The sequence below is a fragment of the Pristiophorus japonicus genome, chromosome 1 (assembly GCF_044704955.1).
Source record: "Pristiophorus japonicus isolate sPriJap1 chromosome 1, sPriJap1.hap1, whole genome shotgun sequence".
Lineage (NCBI taxonomy): Eukaryota > Metazoa > Chordata > Chondrichthyes > Pristiophoridae > Pristiophorus > Pristiophorus japonicus.
Window position 1 is genome coordinate 10,775,356 of NC_091977.1, and position 26,523 is coordinate 10,801,878.

Genomic DNA, 26,523 nt, shown 5'->3' on the forward strand with positions numbered 1-26,523 from the left:
TTAGCTTTTCCCCAATTTGGAACTTTTATTCCTGGTCTATCCTTGTCCTTATCAATAACTAACTTGAATCTGACTGAATTATGGTCACTGGCACCCAAGTGCTCTCCTGCCAATACCCCTTCAACCTGCCCAGCTTCATTCCCCAAAACTAAATCCATAACCGCCCCCTCTCGTGTTGGGCTTGCTACATACTGACTAAAAAAGTTCTCTTGAATGCATTTTAAGAATTCCGCACCCTCTATAGCCTTCACATTATATTTGTCCCAATCAATGGGATAGTTGAAATCCCCTACTATTACTACCCTATAGTTTTTGGACTTCACAGCAATTTGCCTACATATTTGCTCCTCTATCTCCCTCCCACTGTTTAGGGTCTATAATACACGCCCAGCAGTGTGATCACCCCTTTTTTATTTTTCAATTCGACCCATATGACCTCATTTGATGATCCCTCTAATATATTATACCTCCTCACCGCTGTAATAGTTTCTTTAATCAATACCGTGACCCTCCCCTTTTTAACCCCCTCTCTGTCCTGTCTAAAAATCCTGTAACCAGTAATATTGAGCTGCAAAACCTTCGCTCCTTCAGCCATGTCTCTGTAATGGATATAATGTCATACTCTCAAGTGTCTACCTGCGCTCTCAGCTCATCCATCTTATTCACTATACTCCTTACATTAAAGTATGTACCATTTTGCACAGGAAGACCTCCTTGATTATTACTTACTAACCCTTGTTTCCTCTATCTTACAGATTCACTTTCTGCATTCTTGCTTTCAAATTTCTGCTTTACTTCCTTTCCTATTAAATCTATTCTCCGGTTCCCATCCCCCTGCCAAGCTAGTTTAAACTCTCCCCAACAGCACTAGCTAAACTCCCTACATTGATATCAGTCCCGGCGCTGTTGAGGTGCAACCCGTCCGGTTTGTACAGGTCCCATCTCCCCCAGAAGTGGTCCCAATGCCTCAGGAATTTAAAGCCCTCCTTCCTACACCAACTCTCCAGCCACGCGTTCATCCTCACTATCCTTCTATTCTTGTACTCATTAGCACGTGGCCTCGGTAGTAACCCGGAGATTACTACCTTTAAGGTCCTACCCTTTAATTTTTCTCCTAGCTCCTTAAATTCTGCCTGCAGGAACTCATCGCTCTTTCTACCTATGTCATTGGTTCCGAAATGGACCATGACCTCTAGCTGTTTGCCCTCTCCCCCCAGAATGCCCTGTGTCCGCTCTGTGACTTCCTTGACCCTGGCACCAGGGAGGCACCCATACCATCCTGGAGTCACGTCTACGGCCGCAGAAACGCCTCTCTATTCCCCTAACTATAGAATCCCCTACCACTACAGCTCTTTAATTCTTTGTCCCTCCGCCCTGTGCAGCTGAGCCACCCGTGGTGCCTTGGACTTGGCTCTGGCTGCACTCCCCAGAGGCACCATCGCTCCCACCGGTGCTCAGAAGAGAATATCGGTTGGAAAGCGAGATGGACTCACGGGGGGATTCCTGCACTGCCTGCCTAGCGTTCTTTCTCCATCTGATGTTCACCCACTTCCCCTCTACCTGCATGCTTTTAAGCTGCAGGGGGAACACCTCCTGAAACATGCTATCCATGTAGCTCTCAGCCTCGCGGATGCACCGTGTTGACTCCAGCCGCCGCTCCGAAACGTGGAGCTCGAGCAATTGAAGCTGGAGACACCTCCTGCACACATGGTTGTCTAGGCTGCACGAAGCGTCCAGGACTTCCCACATGCCGCAGGACATGCACTCCACGGGACTGAGCTGCCCTGCCATCCCTCTAATTAGCCTTATCCGATTATAAAAGAGAAAGAGAGATTACTTATCAATCAAACAGCCAATCACTTACCTACCAGACGAGAGCTGTGAGCTTTTCGACCCCCCTGAACTCTCAGACCTCTGTGGGGAGAGATTTCAAAATTCTGCAGTACAGTGGGATCTGGGGGTCCTTGTGCATGAAACACAAAAAGTTAGTATGCAGGTGCAGCAAGTGATCAGGAAGGTAAATGGAATGTTGGCCTTTATTGCAAAGGGGATAGAGTATAAAAGCAGAGAAGTCCTGCTACAACTGTACAGGGTATTGGTGAGGCTACGCCTGGAGTACTGCATACAGTTTTGGTCTCTGTATTTAAGGAAGGATATCCTTGCATTGGAGGCAGTTCAGAAAAGGTTCACGAGGTTGATTCCTGAGATGAAGGGGTTGTCGTATGAAGATAGGTTGAGGAGATTGGACCGATACTCATTGGAGTTTAGAAGAATGAGAGGTGATCTTATTGAAACGTATAAGATTCTGAGGGGGCTTATCAGGTTGGATGCAAAGAGAATGTCTCCTCTCGTGGGGGAATCTGGAACTAGGGGGCATAGTCTCAGAATGAGGTGTCGCCCATTTAAAATGGAAATGAGGAAGAATTTCTTCTTAGAGGTTCATGAATCTTTGGAATTCTCTACCCCAGAGAGCTGTGGAAGTTGGGTCATTGAATAATTTTAAGGTGGCGATAGACAGATTTTTGGAGGATAAGTGAGTCAAGGGTTATGGGTAGCAGGCAGGGAAGTGGAGTTGAGGCCAAGATCAGATCAACTATCATCTTATTGAATGGCGGAGCATGCTCGAGGGGCCAGATGGCCTACTCTTTCTCCTATTTCTTATGTTCTTATGTTGTTTCCCCAGGCTGGAGAGTCTAGAAGTAGGGGGCACAGTCTCAGGATAAAGGGGAGGCTGTATAAGACTGAGATAAGGAGGAATTTCTTCACTCAGAGGGTGGTGAATCTTTGGAATTCTCTACCCCAGAGGGCTCTTGGATGCTGAATGGTTGAATATATTCAAGGCTGAGATCGATAGATTTTTGGACTCTAGGGGAATCAAGGGATATGGAGATCGGGTGGGAAAGTGGAGTTGAGGTCGATGATCAGCCGTGATCTTGTTGAATGGCAGAGCAGGCTCGAGGGGCCGTGTGGCCGACTTCTGCTCCTAATTCTTATGTTCTCATATTTGACTGCTTTAAGCTCCTTTCCCAAGCGTTGTAGAAATATAGAAACATAGAAAATAGGTGCAGGAGTAGGCCATTCGGCCCTTCGAGCCTGCACCACCATTCAATAAGATCATGGCTGATCATTCCCTCAGTATCCCTTTCCTGCTTTCTCTCCATACCCCTTGAGCCCTTTAGCCGTAAGGGCCATATCTAACTCCCTCTTGAATATATCCAATGAACTGGCATCAACAACTCTCTGCGGCAGGGAATTCCACAGGTTAACAACTCTCTGAGTGAAGAAGTTTCTCCTCATCTCAGTCCTAAATGGCTTACCCTTTATGTGTGTCGATATCGCAGTGGGAAATCGAAGCAGTAACCAGATGAGCAAACACCACTTTCTCGCCGAGTGAAAACCGAAAGTTCAGCAACACAAAAATAAAAGCTCAATCAGTTCCTTCATCTAATTTAATTGACTACTTTTAAAGGTTGGTGTAAGGTGTCGGGCTGTCGATCAGAAGGGAAATGGTGATGTGTTGACTTGGTGGTAATGCGTTATGATGAGCTTGTTTATGTGTTTTTTTATTCAATTAATTTTCAAAGGCCAGCCTGTGTTTTGCAGCGATTATGTTTGGAGGTCAGTCGAGTGAAATGATTAATCTCTGGTCAGCAGCAGCGGTCTGCTCTCTCTCTCCACCCCACCCCCTCTCCCCACACCAGCCTCTGTTGACATTTTTAAGAAAAATAGACAATAAAATAGACAGCTTGATGTCTTTGCCTAGAATAAGAACAACAACATTTATATAGTGCCTTTAACGTAGTAAATCCTTCCAAGGTGCTTCACAGGAGCGATTATCAGACAGAATCTGACTTATGCTATTAGGGCAGTTGACCAAAAGCTTGGTCAAAGAGAAAGGTTTTAAGGAGCGTCTTTCACCACCACCGGACATCTCAAAGTGCTTTACAGCCAATGAAGCACTTTTTGAAGTGTAGTCACTGTTGTAGCGTGGGAAACGCGGCAGCCAATTTGCGCACAGCAAGTTTCCACAAACAGCAATGTGATAATGACCAGATAATCTGTTTTTGTTATGTTGATTGAGGGATAAATATTGGTCAGGACACCAGGGAAAACTTCCCCTGCTCTTCTTCAAAATAGTGCCATGGGATCTTTTACATCCACCTGAGAGAGCAGGATGGGCCTCGGTTTAACTTCTCATCCAAAAGGCGGCAGCTCTGACAGTGCAGTGCTCCCTTAGTACTGTCCCTCCGACAGTGCAGCACTCCCTGGAATGTCGGCCTAGATTTTTGTGCTCAAGTTCCTGTCGTGGGACTTGAACCCACAACCGACTCAGAGGCGAGTGTGCTACCCACAGCTGACACTAAAGGAGGAAAGAGAGGTTTAGGGAGGGAATTCCAGAGTTTAGGGTCGAGGCAGCTGAAGGCATGGCCACTCATGCTCAAGAGAGATGCTCAAGAGGCCAGAATTAGAGGAGCGCAGACATCTCTGGGGGGTTGTGGGGCTGGAGGAGGTTACAGCGATAGGGAGAGGCGAGGCCATGGAGGGATTTGAAAACAAGGATGAAAGTTTAAAAATAGCAATGGAAAGAATTTGATGGGATATAGGAACAGGAGGGGGCCATTCAGCCCCTCTAGCCTGTTCTGCCAAAAATCAGATCGTGGCTCATCTGTATCTTAACTCCAGTTACTGCCATGTTGGTTAATATCAATCTCAGTTTCAATTGATTCCCCCCGTCCCCCTCCCCCGGCCTCAACAGCTTTTTGGGAAGAGAGTTCCAGATTTTCACTGCCCTTTGTGTGAGGAAGTGCTTCCTGACATCACCCCCTGAATTAGCTCTAATTTTAAGGTCGTGTCCCCTTGTTCTGGACTCCCCCATCAAGGGGATAATTTCTCTCTATCTACCCTATCCAATCCTTTAATAATCGTGAACACCTCAGTTAGATCTCCCCTAATCTACACTCGAGTCAATACGATGCAAGGCTGCGATTGGAACCGGCCAAGACTGATGTCAGGCAGGTTGAGTCCACCCTAGTCCATGCTATCGGCCGACCCATGGCACGATGGGGTGAGGGGGGGGGGAGGTGGGGGAGAGACAGGGGCAGGGCAGTTGGAGGCATGTGACGAAAGCCCCAGGAATACGCAACCCTCGGAAGGATTCGCTGCAGAGTGATCACCTGTGGGTCAACAAAAGCTCGCTTGTTTTTGACCCATTATCTCCTTTTGGTCCCAGATTATCCGACCGTTATTGCATTGCCGTTTGCGGGAGCTTGCTGTGCGCAAATTGGCTGCCGCGTTTCCCACATTACAACAGTGACTGCACTTCAAAAACTACTTTACAAAAGCAAAATACCGCGGCTGGCTGGAATCTGGAATTAAAACAGAAAATGCTGGAAATCTCAGCGGGTCAGGCAGCATCTGTGGAGAGAGAAGCAGAGTTAACGTTTCGGGTCGATGACCCTTGGTCAGAACTGGAGAGTGTTTGGAAAACGGATTCTTAACAAGCACTGAAAGGGGGAGGGGAAGAAAGAACTAAAGGGAAGTTCTGTGATCGGGTGGAAAGCAGGAGAGATTCGAGAGACAAATGGGATGATGGGCCAAATTCAAATGGTAATTCCAGGAGTTAGAAAAACATTAGTCGAGGTAGGGTGTGAATGGGGGGATAATAACCAGCTGCCATTAGAGACAAGGAGAAAAAAAAGAAAGAAACAGGCTCTGAGGGCGGGGGGGGGGGAGGGGGGAGTGGGGGGGGGGGTGGAGTGGGGGAAAGGGAGACAAAGGTTGGCAGCGGTTACGCTCTGAAATTGTTGAACTCGAGGTTGAGTCCACAAAGCCGAAATGAAAGATGAGGTGCTGTTCCTCGAACTTTGTTGGCTGTGGGGTGGCTTGTGACGTCCCGAGGTTCTGAATGCAAGTTCTTTCCTTCCCGTGTTGAACGGGATTGAGTTGCTGTTTAAGCGCGGCTTGAGGCTCACTTCACGGAGCCCTGGCACCTGGCCAGATCTCAGAACTCGGAGATCATCTGCCCAGCTGCAAACTTCGCACCTTTTGGAAGCTGCTGGGTGAATGAGCACTCTCAGTCTTGGGAAATCCCCAAATCTTCCTTTTCCCCAGCAACAGAAAGTGATGCCCCATGAGAAGATGAGATTGCTCTCGGATACTCGTATATCATCATCTTTATCATCATAGACAGTCCCTCGCAATCGAGGAAGACTTACTTCCAGTCTAAAAGTGAGTTCTCAGGTGACTGAACAGTCCAATATGGGAATTACAGTCTCTGTCACAGGTGAGGCAGATGGTGGTTGAGGGAAGGGGTGGGTGGGGAATCTGGTTTGCCGCACGTTCCTTTCGCTGCCTGCGCTTGTTTTCTGCATGCTCTCGGCGATGGGACTCGAGGTGCCCAGCGCCCTCCCGGATGCTCTTCCTCCACTTGGGGTGGTCTTCGGCTGGGGATTCCCAGGTGTCGGTGGCGATGTTGTATTTTTTCAAGGAGGCTTTGAGGGTGTCCTTGAAACGTTTCCTCTGCCCACCTTTGGCTCGCTTGCCGTGTAGGAGTTTCGAGTAGAGCGCTTGCTTTGGGTGTCTTGTGTCGGGCATGTGGACAATGTGGCCCACCCAATGGAGCTGGTCGAGTGTGGTCAGTGCTTCGATGCTGGGGATGTTGGCCTGGTCGAGGGCACTAACGTTGATGTGTCTGTCCTCCCAGGGGATTTGCAGGATCTTGCGGAGATATCGTTGGTGGTATTTCTCCAGCGATTTGAGGTGTCTACTGTACATGGTCCATGTCTCTGAGCCATTCAGGAGGGCAGGTATCACTACAGCCCTGTAGACCATGAACTTGGTGGCAGATTTGAGGGCCTGATCTTCGAACACTCTTTTGCACAGGCGGCCGAAGGCTGCACTGGCGCACTGGAGGCGTTGTTGAATCTCGCCGTCGATGTCTGCCCTTGTTGATAACAGGCTCCCAAGGTATGGAAAGTGGTCCACGTTGTCCAGGGCCGCGCCGTAGATCTTGATGATTCAGGGGTAGTGCTGTGAGGCAGTCTCAGGCTGGTGGAGGACATTTGTCTTACAGATGTTTCGTGTAAGGCCCATGCTTTCGTATGCCTCAGTGAAGATGCTGACTATGTCCTGGATTTCAGTCTCTGTATGTGCGCAGATGCACGCGACGTCCGCGTACTGTAGCTCGATGACAGAGGATGGACAGTCTTGGATCTGGTCTGGAAACGGCGAAGGTTGAACAGATTCCCAATGGTTCTGTAGTTTAGTTCCACTCCAGCGGGGAGCTTGTTGCATGTGAGGTGGAGCATGGCAGCGAGGAAGATTGAGAAGAGGGTTGGGGCGATGACGCAGCCCTGTTTGACCTCGGTCCGGACGTGGATTGGGTCGGTAATGGATCCATTGGTAAGGATCATGGCCTGCATGTCATCGTGGAGTAGGCGAGGATGATGATGAACTTTTGGGGGCAGCCGAAATGGAGGAGGACGTTCCATAGTCCCTTGTGCTTGACAGCGTCAAAGAAGACCATGTACAAAGGTTGGTGCTGTTCCCTGCATTTTTCTTGCACTTGTCGTGCTGTAAATCAATCGTATATCAATCTGTAGCAGATGATGCTTAATGTCATTATGATTGCAAAGTGCAAATGGTGGAACACAATGCCCCTACTGAAGTGAGGGTTCCTTCTTTCTCTACTTAGCTATCTGTCTGTAACTATCTATATCTATAGACCAGAGAACCACAATGAATCCCTCCCCTCCCATTATCTATACATTGTATTTACAGCACAGAACCAGGATATTTGGCCCTAACTGGTCCATGCCAGCGTTTATGCTCCACACGAGCCTCCTCCCACCCCTCTGCATCTCCTTCCATCAGCATAACCTTCTATCCCTCTCTCTCTCATGTGTTTATCTAGCTTTCCCTTAAATGCATCTATGCAAGTCACCTCTAACTACTCCTCTGAAATCTAGTTCAGGAAACTGTGCTATTTGCATCAATGCAGCCGCTGGCAATTTAAAAGATTAGCCATCGTCTGGAGTACGTGTCGAATAAGCAAATTCACACGTTTGTGACGCACAGCCTTGATGTCCCAGTTCTTCTCTCTCCACGTGGTTTCCCCCTCCACTATTCTCGATTGCAGTGCCAGGTACTTATCTGCGGCCATGAGTATTAGGGGAAGAAGTCGGCATGGATGTTAAGTGGGACTGTGAACGTATGATGACATACCCCACTAAGTAGGCGTGGAACTGTATCGCAAATGCTGAAAGCAGCCATTGGTTAGCCCGTGGAAAGGTGGTGGGATGTTGATTTACTTCTGATATGAAGTCCAATCTCACTCTGTCCGATAATGTTGAAGAGATCACCATCGAGGCCACCTAAATAAATAGACCCTGCTAAGTTTAGCAGTGACCCAAAGACCCGTGTAGATCAGGAGCGGCCCGTTTTATGCCGACAAAACGATGGTAAATGTAGACCCCAGAAAGTTGGACATCCACGTTTGCAGATGGCACAAAGTTAGGAGGAGCAATAAGTTGTGTCGATGGGAGCAGGAAGTTACAAAAGGGACATGGGAGTTAAGTGAGTGGGTAAAACTGCGACGGATGGCGTTCACTGTGGGAGAAGCGTGAGCTCATTTACTTTGGATCAGAGATAGACATTGTGATATTGTGGAATCGTGGAACAGTACAGCACAGAAGGAGGCCATTCGGCCCATCGAGTCTGCGCCGGTTCATTCAAAGAGCCGTCCAGTTAGTCCCATTCCCCACTTTTTCCCCATATCCCTGCAATTTTTTTCCTCCTTCAAGAGTTTATTCAGTTCCCCTTTGAAGGCTGCGATTGAATCCGTATCCACCACCCTCTCAGGCAGTGCATTCCGAATCCTAACCACTCGCTGCGTAAAAAGGTTTATCCTCATGTCGCTTCTGGTTCGTTTTCCAAGCATCTTAAATCTGTGTTCACTCTCGTTATCGACCCATCAGCCATCGGAAACCGTTCCTCTTTATTTACCCTATCTAAATCCTTCATGATTTTAAGCACCTCTGCCAAATCTCCTCTTAGCCTTCTCTGCTGTAAGGCAAACAATCCCAGCTTTTCCAGACTATCCATGTAACCTGCTCATACCTGGAACCATTCTAGTAAATATCAGCTACACCCTCTCCAAAGGCATCGCGCTCTTCCTAAAACTCAGTGCCCAGAATCGGATACAATATTCCTGCTGGGGCCGAACTAGTGTTTTATATCGGTTTAGCATAACATCCTGGCTTTTTTACTCTATGCCTCTATTTATAAAGCCCAGGATTCCATTCGCTTTATTAACTGCTTTGTTAACCTGCCCTGCCACCTTCTGTTCTTGCACCCCCTTTAGAATTGTACCCTTTAGCTTGTATTTCCTCTCCGTAATCTTTCTACCAAAATGTATCACCTCGCACGCCTCTGCGTTGAATTTCATCTGCCACGTGCCCTCCCATTCCGCCAGCCTGTCTGTGTCCCCTTGAAGTCGATCACTCTCCTCCTCACTGCTCAAGGAACTTCCATGTTTCGTGTCATCTGCAAATTTCAAAATTGTGCCCTGCGCACCTAAGTCCAAGTCAGTAATGTATATCAGATACAGCAGTGGTCCTAGTACTGAGCCCTGGGGTACGCCACTGTGCACCTCCCTCCAGTCCCCGACCCAATGTTGTATCCATGCTGCTACTGCCCCATCTATCCCATGGGCTTCAGTTTTGCCAACAAACAGAATGGTAATATACACATTAACTGCACTGCCCTCATCGACCCGCTCTGGTAACTCATCAGGTTAACTCATCAGTGAGGATCCAGTGAGATCCTACATCACAACAACAACAACTTGTATTTATAGAGCGCCTTTAACGCAGTGAAATGTCTCAATGCGCTTCACAGAAGTATTATGAGATTAAAAATTTGACACCGAGCCGCATAAGGAGAAATTAGCGCAGGTGACTGAAAGCTTGTTCAAAGAGGTAGGTTTTAAGAAGCATCTTGAAGGAGAAGAGAGAGGCGGAGAGGTTTAGGGAGGGAATTTCAGAGCTTAGTGCCTAGGCAACAGAAGGCACGGCCGCCGATGGTCGACCGATTATAATCAGGGATGCTCGGGAGGGCAGAATTAGAAGAGCGCAGACATCTCGAGGGGTTGTGGGGCTGGAGGAGATTACAGAGATAGGGAGGGGTGAAGCCATAGAGGGATTTGAAAACAAGGATGAGAATTTTGAAATCGAGGCATTGGTGAACCAGGAGCCAATGCAGGTCAGCGAGCACAGGTGATGTGTGAGCAGGACTTTGTGCGAGTTAGGACATGGCCTGTCAAGTTTTGGATCACCTCTAGTTTACGTAGGGTAGAATGTGGGAGGCCAGCCAGGAGTGTGTTGTTATAGAAACATAGGAACATAGAAAATAGGTGCAGGGGTAGGCCATTCGGCCCTTCGAGCCTGCACCACCATTCTATAAGATCATGGCTGATCATTCCCTCAGTACCCCTGTCATGTATTCAACCAGCATTGTAACCCATGTATAAACTGACCTAAGTTGTACACCATGAGAACACTGACCACTAGGTGGGAGACACTCCTAACCTGGACCTTCAGGTATAAAAGGGGAAGCTCCACCCACCTTCATTACTTGAGTGCTAAGGAATAAAGGACAGGTCACAGACTGACCTTCTCTCAAGCATGGGCCTCTTGTGCATTTATACTGTAAGGACGTATCAATGGCGACAAGAAACTAGGATTTAAACCACGCAAGCATGGCCACTAGCAGAACAGACGAGAGGTACTGTGTTAAGGAATGGTTGGGACAGAGATTCAACATTGTTTAAGCAGCACACAGTTCTCCAGGCAGACAAGGGCAGTCAGGCATGCCCCAACATGTAGTCGAACCCAGAGGGGGAGTTCGACAGAGACAATGGCAAGCTGAACAGCGATTCACGCCATTGCAAGGGACAATGCGGCCAGTAATGGGGCCATCAACACCTGTTAATGGTGCACTCAAGGACAATCACAGAGGCAGTCAGGGACGATCGACTGGCAAGGGACCTTTTGTTTCAAACCGCAACTCATGTTGGAGGCGTGGAGGCATACACTCAGCCGGAGTTTGCAGAGATGAGCAAAATACCTGCAGAAATTGCAGAAATGAACGCTGGGGGAAATCGCTGGAAGCTGAAGTTCAGCGCGTTCATGTGGAGCACGTATACAGTTCATACACCAGGACGCCACCGATAATGATGAAAGTGCTCCTCAATGGCATCCCAGTATCAATGGAGTTAGACACGGGTGCCAGCCAGTCCTTGATGGGTATCAAACAGTTCGAAAAGTTGTGGGCATCCAAGGCCAGGAGGCCAAAATTATCGCCGATTGACGCACAGCTACGGACTTACACAAAGCAGATCATTCCGTTGCTAGGCAGCGCCATGGTAGTCGTGACCCACAAAGATTCGGAGAACAGGTTGTCACTCTGGATTGTCCCAGGAGACAGTCCCGCACTACTGGGAAGGAGTTGGCTTGCTGTCATGAACTGGAAATGGGGCGATGTCAATGCAATTTCCTCTGTGGAGCGAGTATCATGCTCACAGGTCCTGGACAAATTTGACTCATTATTTCAACCCGGCATTGGCACTTTCATGGGGGCCTAGGTAGTGATTCACATAAACCCGGACGCCAGACCAGTACACCACAAGGCCAGAGCGGTGCCGTACGTGATGCGGGAAAAGATAGAAGGCGAATTGGACCGCCTGTTGAGGGAAGGCATCATCTCGCCAGTCGAATTCAGTGACTGGGTGAGCTCGATTGTGCCGGTGCTCAAGGCGGATGGGTCGGTCAGGATATGTGGCGATTACAAGGCCACCATCAATCGGGTGTCACTCCAAGACCAGTACCCGCTACCGAGAGCGGAGGACCTCTTTGCGACGCTATCCGGTGGCAAACTTTTTTCAAAATTGGACCTGACCTCAGCTTACATGACCCAGGAGCTGGCGAGTGAGTCGAAGAAGTTGACCACCATCACGACACACAAGGGGTTGTTTGAGTACAACAGATGTCCGTTCGGGATTCGCTCGGCCGCCGCGATCTTCCAACAAAATATGGAAAGCCTCCTCAAGTCGTTTCCAGGGACGGTGGTTTTTCAGGACGACACCCTCATTACGGGTTACGATACTGAAGAACACCTCCACAACCTGGAGGAGCTGCTATGCAGACTGGACCGGGTAGGGCTGTGACTGAAAAAGGCGAAGTGCGTCTTCCTAGCTCCAGAGATAGAATTCCTGGGGATGAGGGTAGCAGCAGACAGGATCAGCCCTACTGCATCCAAGACGGAAGCGATCCCGAGAGCACCCAGACCCCGTAACACGACGGAACTGCATTCATTCCTGGGGCTCCTGAACTATTTTGGTAACTTTCTTCCCAAATTGAGCACGCTGCTAGAGCCACTACATGTGCTCCTATGCAAAGGTCGTGAATGGGTCTGGGGGGACAGCCAGGAAAGGGCTTTTAATAGAGCACGCAATTTGTTATGTTCCAACAATCTGTTAACGCTATATGACCCATGTAAGAAACTTGTGTTAACGTGCGATGCGTCGTCCTATGGTGTTGGGTGTGTGTTGCAGCATGTCAATGCCAAGGGTCAGTTACAGCCGGTAGCTTATGCCTCCAGGAGTCTGTCCCAGGCAGAAAGGGGCTACGGGATGGTAGAAAAGGAGGCGCTCGCATGTGTATATGCGGTAAAGAAAATGCACCAGTACCTGTTTGGCAGGAAATTTGAGCTGGAGATAGATCACAAACCCCTAACGTCCCTTTTGGCTGACAACAAGGCCATAAATGCAAACGCATCGGCCCGCATACAGAGGTGGGCACTCACGTTAGCCGCCTATAACTACACAATTCGGCACAGACCGGGCACCGAAAACTGCGCCGATGCACTCAGCAGGCTCCCACTAGCCACCACTGAGGGGGCTACCGAGCATGCTGCTGAGATGGTCATGGCTGTTGAAGCTTTCGGAAGTGAAGGCTCACCCGTGACAGCCCGTCAGATTAAAGTCTGGACAAATAGAGACCCGCTATTGTCTCTAGTCAAGAAATGTGTCCTGAATGGGGACTGGGCAGCCACGTACAGGGCATGCCCAGAGAAATTTAAACCATTTCACAGGCACAAGGATGAACTCTCGATTCAGGCGGATTGCCTACTGTGGGGAAACCGCGTAATCATGCCCCAGATGGGCAGAGAGGTGTTCATCAGGGAACTCCACAATGGGCACCCGGGCATTGTCACGATGAAGGCAATTGCCAGGTCACACGTTTGGTGGCCAGGGATCGATGCAGATCTGGAACTTTGTGTTTGCAGGTGCAACACGTGTGCCCAGCTGGGCCATGCGCCCAGGGAAGCCCCCCTTAGCCCCTGGCCATGGCCCGCCAAGCCTTGGTCACGCATCCATGTGGACTACGCAGGTCCTTTCATGGGGAGAATGTTTTTGGTTGTAGTAGACGCCTACTCCAAATGGATCGAGTGTGACATTTTAAATTCAAGCACATCCTCTGCCACGGTAGAAAGTCTACGGGCAATGTTCGCCGCCCACGGTCTCGGTCAGCGACAATGGCCCGTGCTTCATAAGCACTGAATTCCAGGACTTCATGGCAGGCAATGGAATTAACCATGTTAGAACGGTACCGTTCAAGCCGGCCTCAAACGGCCAGGCAGAACGAGCAGTGCAGATAATCAAACAGGGGATGCTCAGATTCCAAGGGAGTTCCCTACAAACCCGCTTATCACGCCTCCTGTTGGCCTATAGATCCCGACCACACTCACTCACAGGGGTTCCACCCGTAGAGCTACTAATGAAAAGGACGCTCAAAATCCGATTATCCCTTATACACCCCACCATGAAAGAAATTGTCGCGAGCAGGCGCCAGTCACAATATCACTACCATGACAGGAATGCGAGGGCACGATGTATTGATGTAAATGATCCTGTTTTTGTCCTCAACTACGCTGCAGGGCCCAAATGGCTCGCAGGCACTGTGGTTGACAAAGAGGGAACTAGGATTCTGGTAGTTAAACTTACCAATGGATAAATCTGCCGCAAACATGTGGATCAAACAAAAAGGAGGTTCAGCAACCCCATAGAAGAAGCAGAGGAAGAACACGATATAGAGTTCACTCCACCACAGGTGATCGAACACCGGAACCAAAGGGAGGAGAGCCCAGTCACTGTGGGCAGTCCGGATAGGCCTGAGGCACAGCAAACAGCAGACACTCAGGCCAGCGCCCAACAACCGGAGCCCCAACTCAAGCGCTCTACAAGGGAGCGTAAACCACCAGAGAGACTCAACCTGTGATCCCAATAAGACTTTGGGGGGGGAGGTGATGTCATGTATTCAACCAGCATTGTAACCCATGTATAAACTGACCTAAGTTGTACACCGTGAGAACACTGACCACTAGGTGGGAGACACTCCTAACCTGGACCTTCAGGTATAAAAGGGGAAGCTCCACCCACCTTCATCACTTGAGTGCTAAGGAATAAAGGACAGGTCACAGACTGACATTCTCTCAAGCATGGGCCTCGTGTGCATTTATACTGTGTAGTAAGGACATATCAACCCCTTTCCTGCTTTCTCTCCATTCCCCTTGATCCCTTTAGCCGTAAGGGCCATATCTAACTCCCTCTTGAATATATCCGATGAACTGGCATCAACAACTCTCTACGGCAGGGAATTCCACAGGTTAACAACTCTCTGAGTGAAGAAGTTTTTCCTCATCTCAGTCCTAAATGGCTTACCCCTTATCCTAACACTGTGTCCCCTGGTTCTGGACTTCCCCAACATCGGGAACAATCTACCCGCATCTAACCTGTCCCGTCCCGTCAGAATCTTGTATGTTTCTATGAGATCCCCTCTCATTCTTCTAAACTCCAATGTATAAAGGCCCAGTCGATCCAGTCTCTCCTCATATGTCAGTCCGGCCATCCTGGGAATCAATCTGCTGAACCTTCGCTGCACTCCCTCAATAGCAAGAACGCCCTTCCTCAGATTAGGAGACCAAAATTAAACACAATATTCCAGGTGAGGCCTCACCAAGGCTCTGTACAACTGCAGTAAGACCTCCCTGCTCCTATACTCAAATCCCCTAGCTATGAAGGCTAACATACCATTTGCCTTCTTTACCGCCTGCTGTACCTGCATGCCAACTTTCAATGACTGATGAACCATGACACCCAGGTCTCATTGCACCTCCCCTTTTCCTAATCTGCCACCATTCAGATAATATTCTGTCTTCGCGTTTTTGCCCCCAAAGTGGATAACCTCACATTTATCCACATTATACTGCATCTGCCATGCATTTGCCCACTCACCTAATCTGTCTAAGTCACCCTGCAGCCTCTTAGCATTTCCCTCACAGCTCACACCGCCACCCAGTTTAGTGTCATCTGCAAACTTGGAGATATTACACTCAATTCCTTCATCCAAATCATTGATGTATATTGTAAAGAGCTGGGGTCCCAGCACTGAGCCCTGCAGCACTCCACTGGTCACTGCCTGCCATTCTGAAAAGGACTCGTTTATCCTGACTCTCTGCTTCCTGTCTGCCAACCAGTTCTCTATCCAAGTCAGTATATTACCCCCAATACCATGTGCTTTGATTTTGCACACCAATCTCTTGTGTGGGACCTTGTCAAAAGCCTTTTAAAGTCCAAATACACCACATCCACTGGTTCTCCCTTGTCCACTCTACTAGTTACATCCTCAAAAAATTCCAGAAGTTTTGTCAAGCATGATTTCCCCTTCATAAATCCATGCTGACTTAGACCGATCCTGTCACTGCTTTCCAAATACGCTGCTATTTCATCCTTAATAATTGATTCCAACATTTTCCCCACCATTGATGTCAGGCTAACCGGTCTGTAATTACCCACTTTCTCTCTCCCTCCCTTTGTAAAAAGTGGTGTTTCATTAGTTACCCTCCAGTCCATAGGAACTGATCCCGAGTCGATAGACTGTTGGAAAATGATCACCAATGCATCCACTATTTCTAGGGCCACTTCCTTAAGTAGTCTGGAATGCAGACTATCAGGCCCCGGGGATTTATCGGCCTTCAATCCCATCATTTTCCCTAACACAATTTCCTGCCTAATAAGGATATCCTTCAGTTCCTCCTTCTCACTAGACCCTCGGTCCCCTAGTACTTTCAGAAGGTTATTTGTGTCTTCCTTCGTGAAGACAGAACCAAAGTATTTGTTCAATTGGTCTGCCATTTCTTTTGTTCCCCATTACAAATTCACCTGATTCTGACTGCAAGGGGCCTACATTTGTCTTCAGTCATCTTTTTCTTTTCACATATCTATAGAAGCTTTTGCAGTCAGTTTTTATGTTCCCGGCAAGCTTCTTCTCGTACTCTATTTTCATCCTCTTAATTAAACCCTTTGTCCTCCTCTGCTGAATTCTAAATTTCTCCCAGTCCTCAGGTTTGTTGCTTTTTCTGGACAATTTATATACCTCTTTCTTGGATTTAATACTATCCTTAATTTTTCTTGTTGGCCATGGTTGAGCCACCTTCCCCGTTTTATTTTTACTCCTGACAGGGATGCACAATTGCTGAAGTTCATCCATGTGATCTTTAAATGTTTGCCATTGCCTATCCACCATCAGCCCTTTAAGTATCATTTGCCAGTCTACTCTAGCCAATTCACGCCTCAAACCATCGAAGTTACCTTTCCTTAAGTTCAGGACCCTAGTTTCTGAATTAACTGTGTCACTCTCCATCCTAATAAAGAATTCTATCATGTTATGGTCACTCTTCCCCAAGGGGTCTCGCAAAACAAGATTGCTAAATAATCCTTTCTCATTACACACTACCCAGTCTAGGATGGCCAGCTCCCTATTTGGTTCCTCGACATATTGGTCTGGGAAACCATCCCTAATACACTCCAGGAAATCCTCCTCCACCGCATTGCTACCAGTTTGGTTAACCCAATCAGTATGTAGATTAAAGTGACCCATGATAACTGCTGTACCTTTATTCCATTCATCCCTTATTTCTTGTTTGATGCTTTCCCCAACCTCACTACTACTGTTTGGTGGTCTGTACACAACTCCCACTAGCGTTTTCTGCCCATTGGTATTCCGCAGCTCCACCCATACCGATTCCACATCATCAGGCTAATGTCCTTTCTTACTATTGCATTAATTTCCTCTTTAACCAGCAATGCCACACCGCCTCCTTTTCCTTTCTGCCTATCCTTCCTAAATGTTGAATACCCCTGGATGTTGAGTTCCCAGCCTTGGTCACCCTGGAGCCATGTGTCCGTGATGCCAATTACATCATACCTGTTAACTGCTATCTGCGCAGTTAATCCGTCCACCTTATTCCGAATACTCCTCGCATTGAGGCACAGAGCCTTCAGGCTTGTCTTTCGAACACACTTTGCCCCTTTAGAATTTTGCTGTAATGTGGCCCTTTTTGCTTTTTGCCTTAGGTTTCTCTGCCCTCCACTTTTACTTTTCTTCTTTCTATCTTTTGCTTCTGCCCTCATTCTGCCCCCAACCTGCATAGGTTCCCATCTCCCTGCTGTATTAGTTTAACTTCTCCCCAACAGCACTAGCAAACACTCCCCCTGGAACATTGGTTCTGGTCCTGCCCATGTGCAGACCGTCCAGTTTGTACTGGTCCCACCTCTCCCAGAACCGGTTCCAATGTCCCAGGAATTTGAATCCCTCCCTTCTGCACCACTCCTCAAGCCATGTATTCACCTGAGCTATCCTGCGATTCCTACTCTGACTAGCACGTGACACTGGTAACAATCCTGAGATTGCTACTTTTGAGGTCCTACTTTTTAATTTAGCTCCTAGCTCCCTAAATTCTTCTTGTAGGACCTCATCCATTTTTTTACCTATATCATTGGTACCTATATGCACCACGACAACTGGCTGTTCACCCTCCCTTTTCAGAATGCCCTGCACCCGCTCCGAGACATCCTTCACACTTGCACCAGGGAGGCAACATACCATCCTGGAGTCTTGGTTGCGGCCGCAGAAATGCCTATCTATTCCTCTTACAACTGAATCCTCTATCACTATCGCTCTCCCACTCTTTTTCCTGCCCTCCTGTGCAGCAGAGCCACCTACGGTGCCATGAACTTGGCTGCTGCTGCCCTCCCCTGATGAGTCATCCCCCTCAACAGTACTCAAAGTGGTGTATCTGTTTTGCAGGGGGATGACCGCAGGGGACCCCTGCACTACCTTCCTTACACTGCTCTTCCTGTTGGTCTCCCATCCCATATCTGGCTGTGTACCCTTTTCCTACGGTAAGACCAACTCACTAAACGTGCTATTCACGTCATTCTCAGCATCGTGCATGATCCAGAGTGAATCCACCCTCAGCTCCAATGTTGCACTGCGGTCCGTCAGGAGCAGCAGCCGGATACACTTCCCGCACACATAGTCGTCAGGGACACCGTGTCCCTGACTTCACACATAGTACAGGAGGAGCATAACATGTGCTCGAGATGTCCTGCCATGATTTAACCTCTAGATAAACTTAATTTGGCAACAACAAAACTAAAAGGTTACTTACTGATATAGAAAAGAAAAAGAAAAACTACTTACCAATCACCAGCCAATCACTTAGCCCCTTGGCTGTGACGTCACCTTTCGAGTTCTTTCCTGTCCGATCCATTGTCACACGTTGATAGCTACTATGGAGGTGGAACTATCCCAACATTCATAGCAACAGTGAAGGCCGTCTATTAAAACTATGAGCCTTGGCTTTCTAATTGTGGCCTCTCACTACCAGAATGGATGGTGACGGATAGCACCACGTCTCTCTGTGTAGCCAGAGGAAAACCCACAGACAGTGCAGTGAGAGAGAAAGACAGGAAGTGGAGCGAGATAGAAAGGGAGAGTCCAGATCTGGGAGCATAGTCTCCGGATAAGGGGTTGACAATTTAGGACTGAAATGAAAAAGGGTTGTGAATATTTGGAATTTCTCTGCCCCAGAGGGCTGTGGATGCTGAATAGTTGAGTATATTCACGGCGGAGATCGATGGATTTTTGGACTCTTTGGGAATCAAAGGATAAGAACATAAGAACATAAGAAATAGGAGCAGGAGTAGGCCATATGGCCACTCGAGCCTGCTCCGCCATTTAAAAAGATCATGGCTGATCTGATCATGGACTCAGGTCCACTTCCCTGCCCGCTCCCCATAACCCCTTATTCCCTTATCGGTTAAGAAACTGTCTATCTCTGTCTTAAATTTATTCAATGACCCAATTTCCACAGCTCTCTGAGGCAGCGAATTCCACAGATTTACAGCCCTCTGAGAGGAGAAATTTCTCCTCAGTTTTAAATGGGTGGCCCCTTATTCTAAGATTATGCCCTCTCGTTCTAGTCTCCCCCATCAGTGGAAACATCCTCTCTGCATCCACCTTGTCGAGCCCCCTCATAATCTTATACATTTCGATAAGATCACCTCTCATTCTTCTGAACTCCAATGAGTAGAGGCCCAACTTACTCAACCTTTCCTCATAAGTCAATCCCCTCATCTCCGGAATCAACCCAGTGAACCTTCTCTGAACTGCCTCCAAAGCAAGTATATTCTTTCGTAAATATGTACGCAGTATTTCAGGTGTGGACTTGCCAATACCCTATACAACTGTAGCAAGACGTCCCTGCTCTGAAAATCCATCCCCTTTGCAATAAAGACCAAGATTCCTTGCAGATCGGGCGGGAAAGTGGGGTTGAGGTCGAAGGTCAGCTATGATCTTATTGAATGACGGAGCAGGCCGGAGGGGCCGAATGGCCGACTCCTGTTCCTATTTCTTATGTTCTTATGAAAAAGGAAGGAAACAATAAAAACGAATTTACTGAATTGTAATATTGCACCAACTAGTGGACCACTGTAGTACTGCAACTGCTAATGTACATTATGTGCGTGTTTGTGATGTCGTAAAGAATACATCGCATGACTGTGGTGAGACTTTCCGTTGCCCGAAAACGTGATGTGTTAAACGTTGCTCTCATTGCTGCAGGTGATCAATGAGGAAATGTGCGATGTGTGCGAGGTGTGGACGGCGGATGACCTTTACCCCTGCAGGGTCTGCACCCGGGTCTTCCACGATGGCTGCCTGCGTCGGATGGCCCACCTCAGCCCCAGCAGCATCCAGGAGCTGAAGGAGACGGCCCACACCACGGTGGGCTGGAGCTGCCAATACTGTGTGAGTTCACACTCTGTAAATATCACAGGGCCCTCGGCCTGGAGCCAAGGGGAAATGTTGCTCACCAGCCCACGTTGGCTCTCGGTCCGGCCACGCCTCGATTGGAAAAAAAAATGTCAAATCCCTTCGTGGCCTCGCCCCCTCCCTATCCCCCTAACCTCCTCGAGCCCCACAACCCTCTGAGACATCTGCGCTCCTCCAATTCTGGCCTCTTGACCGCCCCGCCAATTTCCTTCACTCCACCATTAGCGGCCATGCCTTTAGTTGCATAAGAACATAAGAAATAGGAGCAGGAGTAGGCCGATCATGGACTCAGCTCCACTTCCCCGCCCACTCTCCATAAACCTTTACTCCCTTATCGCTCAAAAATCTGTCTATTTCTGTCTTAAATATATTCACTGACCCAGTCTTCACAGCTCTCTGGGGCAGAGAATTCCATAGCCTTACAACCTTCTGAGAGAAGAAATTCCTCCTCATCTCAGTTTTAAATGGGCGGCCCCTTATCCTAAGACTATGTCCCCCAGTTTTAGTTTCCCCCATGAGTGGAAATATCCTCTCTGCATCCACCTTATCTAGCCCCCTGGGCCCGAAGTTCTGGAATTCCCTCCCTAAACCTCACCCCATCTCTTTCCACCTCCCTCTCCTCCTTTAAGACCCTCCTTAAACCCTACCTCTGTCCAAATATCTCCTTATGTGACTCAGTTTCAAATTTTGTTTGCTAACACCCCTGTGAAATGCCTTGGGACATTTTACTACATTAAATGCAAGTTGGGGTTGACTTAGGAATAGACTAGTTCCAGCAATTGAGTGGTCAAAAATGAAGGTGGAGGCCATTCAGCCCCTCAAGCCTGCTCTCCCACTTAATTAGGTCATGGATGATTTGTACCTCAACCCCATTTACCCACTTTTGCTCCGTATCCCTTAACATCCTTACCCCCCAAAAATTGATTGATCTCAGTTCTGAAAATTTAAATTGTCCCACAAGCATACACAAACTTTTCTCCCCCAGATTCCCACTATCCTTTGTGTGTAAAAGTGATTCCTAATTTCACTGATGAATATCCTGGCTCTAATTTTAAGATTAAGTCCCCTTGTTCTTGATTCCAGCACCAGAGGAAATCATTTCTCATTATCCTCTCTGTAGAGTTACTTTATCAATTTAAACATCTCGAATAGGTCACTCTTCAATGTTTTAAACTCACAGGAATACAAGCAACATTAGAATGTTTGATGGGACAGTTTAGAGGGAGTTTTACTCTGTATCTAACCCCGTGCTGTACCTGCCCCGGGAGTGTGTGATGGGACAGTGTAGAGGGAGCTTTACTCTGTATCTAACCCCGTGCTGTACCTGCCCCGGGAGTGTGTGATGGGACAGTATAGAGGAAGCTTTACTGTGTATCTAACCCGTGCTGTAGCTGCCCTGGGAGTGTTTGATGGGTCAGTGTAGAGGGAGCTTTACTGTGTATCTAACCCGTGCTGTAGCTGCCCTGGGAGTGTTTGATGGGTTAGTGTAGAGGGAGCTTTACTGTGTATCTAACCCCGTGCTGTAGCTGCCCTGGGAGTGTTTGATGGGTCAGTGTAGAGGGAGCTTTACTGTGTATCTAACCCGTGCTGTAGCTGCCCTGGGAGTGTGTGATGGGACAGTGTAGAGGGAACTTTATTACAGCACAGAAGGAGGCCATTGGGCCCGTCGAGCCCATGCCGGCTCTCTGCAAGTGCACCTCAGCCAGCCCCACTCCCCCGCCCTTTCCCCATAGCCCTGCAAATTATTTTCTTTCCGGTACTTATCCCTTTTGAAAACCACAATTGAGTCTCCTGCCACCACCCTCTCATCAGTGAATTCCAGATCCTAACCACTCGCTGCGTAAAAATAAGTTTACTTCATGTCGCCTTTGGTTATTCTGCCAATCACCTTAAATCTGTGCCTCTGGGTCCACCAATGGGAACAGTTTCTCTCGATCTACTCTGTCCAGACCCCTCATGATTTTGAACACCTCCATCAAATCTCCTCTCAACCTTCTCTGCTCTAAGGAGAACAACCCCAGCTTCTCCAGTCTGTCCATGTAACTGAAGTCCCTCATCCCCGGAATAATTCTTGTAAATCTTTTCTGCACCATCGCTAAGGCCTCACATCCTTCCTAAAGTGCAGTGCCCAGAATTGGACACAATCCTCCACTTGAGGCCGAACCAGTGTTTTATACAGGTTCATCAGAATTTCCTTGTTTTTGTACTCTATGGCTCCAGTTATGAAGCCTAGGATTCTGTATGCTTTTTTAACCGCTTTCTCAACCTGTCCTGCCACCTTCAATGATTTTTGCACATATACCCCCAGGTCTCTCTCTTCCTCCACAACTTTTAGAATTGTACCCTTTAGTTTATATTGACTTTCCTCGTTCTTCCTGCCAAAATGTATCACTTTACACTTTTCTGCGCTAAATTTCATCTGCCACGTGTCCGCCCATTCCATCAGGCTTTCTATGTCCTCTTGAAGTCTATCGCTATCCTCCTCACTGTTCACGATACTTCCAAGTTTTGTGTCATCTGCAAATTTTTAAATTGGGCCCTGTACACCTACATCCAAGTCATTCATAATATATCAAAAAAAGCAGTGGTCAATTTAGCCAATTTTATATCCATGCTGCCACTGTCCCTTTTATTCCATGGGCTTCAACTTTTCTGGCAAGCCTATTATGTGGCACTTTATCGAACACCTTTTGGAAGTTCATGTAAACCACGTCAACCGCATTGCCCTCATCAATCCTCTCTGTTACCTCATCAAAAAACTCAATCAAGTTGGTTAAACATGATTTGCCTTTAACAAATCCGTGCTGGCTTTCCTTAATTAACCCACACTTGTCCAAGTGACTGTTAATTTTGTCCCTGATTATAGTTTCTAAAAGTTTCCCCACTACTGAGGTTAAACTGACTGGCCTGTAGTTGCTGGGTTTATCCTTACACGCTTTTTTGAACAAGGGTGTAACATTTGCAATTCTCCAGTCCTTTGGCACCACCCCCATATCCAAGGAGGATTGGAAGATTATGGCCAATACCTCCACAATTTCCACCTTTACTTCCCTCAGCATCCTAGGATGCATCCCATCCGGTCCTGGTGACTTATCAACTTTAAGTACAGGCAGCCTTTCTAGTACCTCCTCTGTATCAATTTTTATCCCATCCAGTAGCTCAACTGCCTCCTCTTTCACTATGACTTTGGCAGCATCTTCTTCCTTGGTGAAGACAGATGCAAAGTACCCATTTAGTCCCTCAGCCATTCCCTCTGCCTCTATGCGTCGGTCTCCTTTTTGTTCCCTAATCAGCCCCACCCCTCCTCTTACTTCCCATTTACTATGTATATGCCTATAGAAGGCTTTTGAATTCCCTTTTATGTTAGCTACCAATCTATTCACATATTCTCTCTCTGCCCCTCTTATTTTATTTTTCACTTCTCCTCTGAACTTTCTATATTCAGCCTGATTCTCACTTGTATTCTCAACCTGACATTTGTCATTCTTTTTCATCTTACTCTCTATCTCTTTAGTCATCCAGGGATCTCTGACTTTAGTTGCCCTACCTTTCCCCCTCGTGGGAATGTAACTGAACTATTTTCTCTATAAATTCAGTCCATTGTTCGATTACAATATTGTCTGCTTATTTTTGATTCCAATTTACCCGGGCCAGATCCATTTCCAACCCACTGAAATTTGACTTACTCCAATTAAGTATTTTTACTCTAGATTGCTCCCTGTCCTTTTCCATAGCTAATCTAAATCTTATCTTACTATGATCACTATTCCCTAAATGTTCCCCTACTGACACGTGCTCCACCTGACCCACCTCATTTCCCAGAACCAGATCCAGCAATGCCTCCTCCCTCGTTGGGCTGGAAACGTACTGATCAAGAAAGTTCTCCTGAACACATCAGAAATTCTTCCCCCTCTCTGCCCTTTACACTATTACTATCCCTGTCTATAGTAGGATAGTTGAAGTCTCCCATCCTATACCTGCCCTGATTGTTTGATGGGACAGTGTAGAGGGAGCTTTACTCTGTATCTAACCCCGTGCTGTCCCTGCCCTGGGAGTGTTTGATGGGACAGTGTAGAGGGAGCTTTACTCTGTATCTAACCCGTGCTGTACCTGCCCTGGGAGTGTTTGACAGGACAGTGTAGAGGGAGCTTCACTCTGTATCTAACCTGTGCTGTCCCTGCCCTGGGAGTGTTTGATGGGACAGTGTAGAGGGAGCTTTACTCTGTATCTAACCCATGCTGTACCTGCCGTGGGAGTGGTTGAGGAATGAGTTGAGGAATAAATCGGGGATAATTCCAGGATTTGGAGGGAGAGAAAGAGGAGGACATCACCCTGTCCAAGTAAAGATTTGGCAAATATTTTCTTTAAAGCCCTTAAGTGTTTGTCATTCCAGTCAGGCATGGTGCGAGACCGTGTCCTTGATGTTGGAGGCACGTAATGTCTAGTGTTTGGGGTTTTACCAGACTCTGTAATTCACTATCACTCACTCGCAATGAGCACCCATTTGTTTAATCCACTCGCATTGACTTTTCAGGTTTAGTTTTCACCATTTCCCACCAGTTTCTGTAAAAGTGTTTGCCTCTCTTCCATTCCTGCTGCACTGTCGCCTCGGAGAGCGTGCTGGTTGGTCTGCAGTGTCTGGGACAGCCAAGGTCATTTCAACAGTTGCTCCTTTTATAATTGGTAGCTGGAGTGTCAGAGAATGAACAGAGGCAGATAACAGAGACCTTCAATGAGAACCTCAGACAGAATGTTAAATAAATCATATCACGGAGCAGGCAGCGGAGTGGAGTGTAGAATCTGAAATAACGAATGAAAGGCAGAGACAGAGAGAGAGAAAGAGAGAGAGAACAGAGAGAGAGAGAGAGAGAGAGGACAGAGATAGAGAGGACAGAGAGAGAGGAGAGAGAGAGAGAGGACAGAGAGAGAGAGGACAGAGAGAGAGGGCAGGAGAGAGAGAGGGGGGGGGCAGAGAGAGAGAGAGAGAGAGAGAGGACAGAGAGAGAGAGGGCAGGTGAGAGAGAGAGGGGGGGGGCAGAGAGAGAGAGAGAGAGGACAGAGAGAGAGAGAGGACAGAGAGAGAGAGAGAGAGGACAGAGAGAGAGAGAGGACAGAGAGAGAGAGGACAGAGAAAGAGAGAGAGAGAGGGGGGGGCAGAGAGAGAGAGAGGGGGGGACAGAGAGAGAGAGGGGGGGGGTACAGAGAGAGAGAGAGAGAGGACAGAGAGAGAGAGGGCAGAGAGAGAGGGGGGGGGTACAGAGAGAGAGAGAGAGAGAGGACAGAGAGAGAGGACAGAGAAAGAGAGAGAGAGAGAGAGAGAGGACAGAGAGAGAGAGAGAGGGGGGGCAGAGAGAGAGAGAGAGGGGGGACAGAGAGAGAGAGAGGGGGAGAGAGAGAGAAAGGGAGAGAGGACAGAGAGAGAGAGAGAGAGAGAGAGAGAGAGAGAGGGGGGGGACAGAGAGAGAGGGGGGCGAGAGAGAGAGAGAGAGAAAGAGAGAGAGAGCAAGAGCGAGAGAGAGAGAGAGACAGAGAGAGAGAGAGAAAAAATGAAGGAATGCGCACGAGAGACGGACAGGGACCGACCGACCGCAGAGACTACCCTTCCTTTTAATATCTACTGGCTTCAACCAAAATTCCCATTCACGACAGAAAGCGATCAAAATCCCATTCCTTACAGACATTCCAATCCCATTCCCAATCCGTACAGACACCGATCCCATTCCCATTCCCAATCCATACAGACACTCTGATCACATTCTCATACCCTGCAGACAGATCGATAAACATTCCCATGGAACAATGCCAGATACATGTTATTGATGGATAGACTGCTAACTGCAGCACTGACATCCCTCACCTTGACAGCACAAGGTCCCACCATAAATCACTGTACGTGCTCATATCAGTCAGGCTTGAACTTTAGGTTTGAGAGAGAATCATAAAATAATGGAATGATACAGCACAGAAGGAAGCCCTTTGGTCCACTCCCCTGCACTTTTTTTATTCGTTCCTGGGATGTGGGCATCGCTGGCAATGCCAGCATTTATTGCCCATCCCTAATTGCCCCTGAGAAGATAGTGGTGAACCACCTTGTTGAACCGCTGCAGTCCGTGTAGTGAAGGTGCTTCCACAGTGCTGTTAGGGAGGGAGCTCCAGGATTTTGATCCCGTGACGATGAAGGTTCGGCCGATATATTTAAAAGTCTGGGTGGTGTGTGACTTGGAGGGGAACGTGGAGGTGGTGGTGTTCCCGTGTGCCTGCTGCCCTTGTCCTTCTAGGTGGTATCGGT

General features: G+C 48.0%; 1 protein-coding gene across 1 annotated transcript in view; it reads left to right on the plus strand.

The window, feature by feature from the left end:
• The window catches only part of phf24 (PHD finger protein 24), a 66,713-nt gene that overhangs the window by 20,686 nt on the left and 19,504 nt on the right, over positions 1-26,523 (plus strand). Inside the window, exon 2 of the mRNA XM_070877085.1 lies at positions 20,025-20,210. Within this exon, the coding sequence (XP_070733186.1) occupies positions 20,025-20,210 (186 nt within the window). The remainder of the gene's footprint in view (positions 1-20,024; positions 20,211-26,523) is intronic.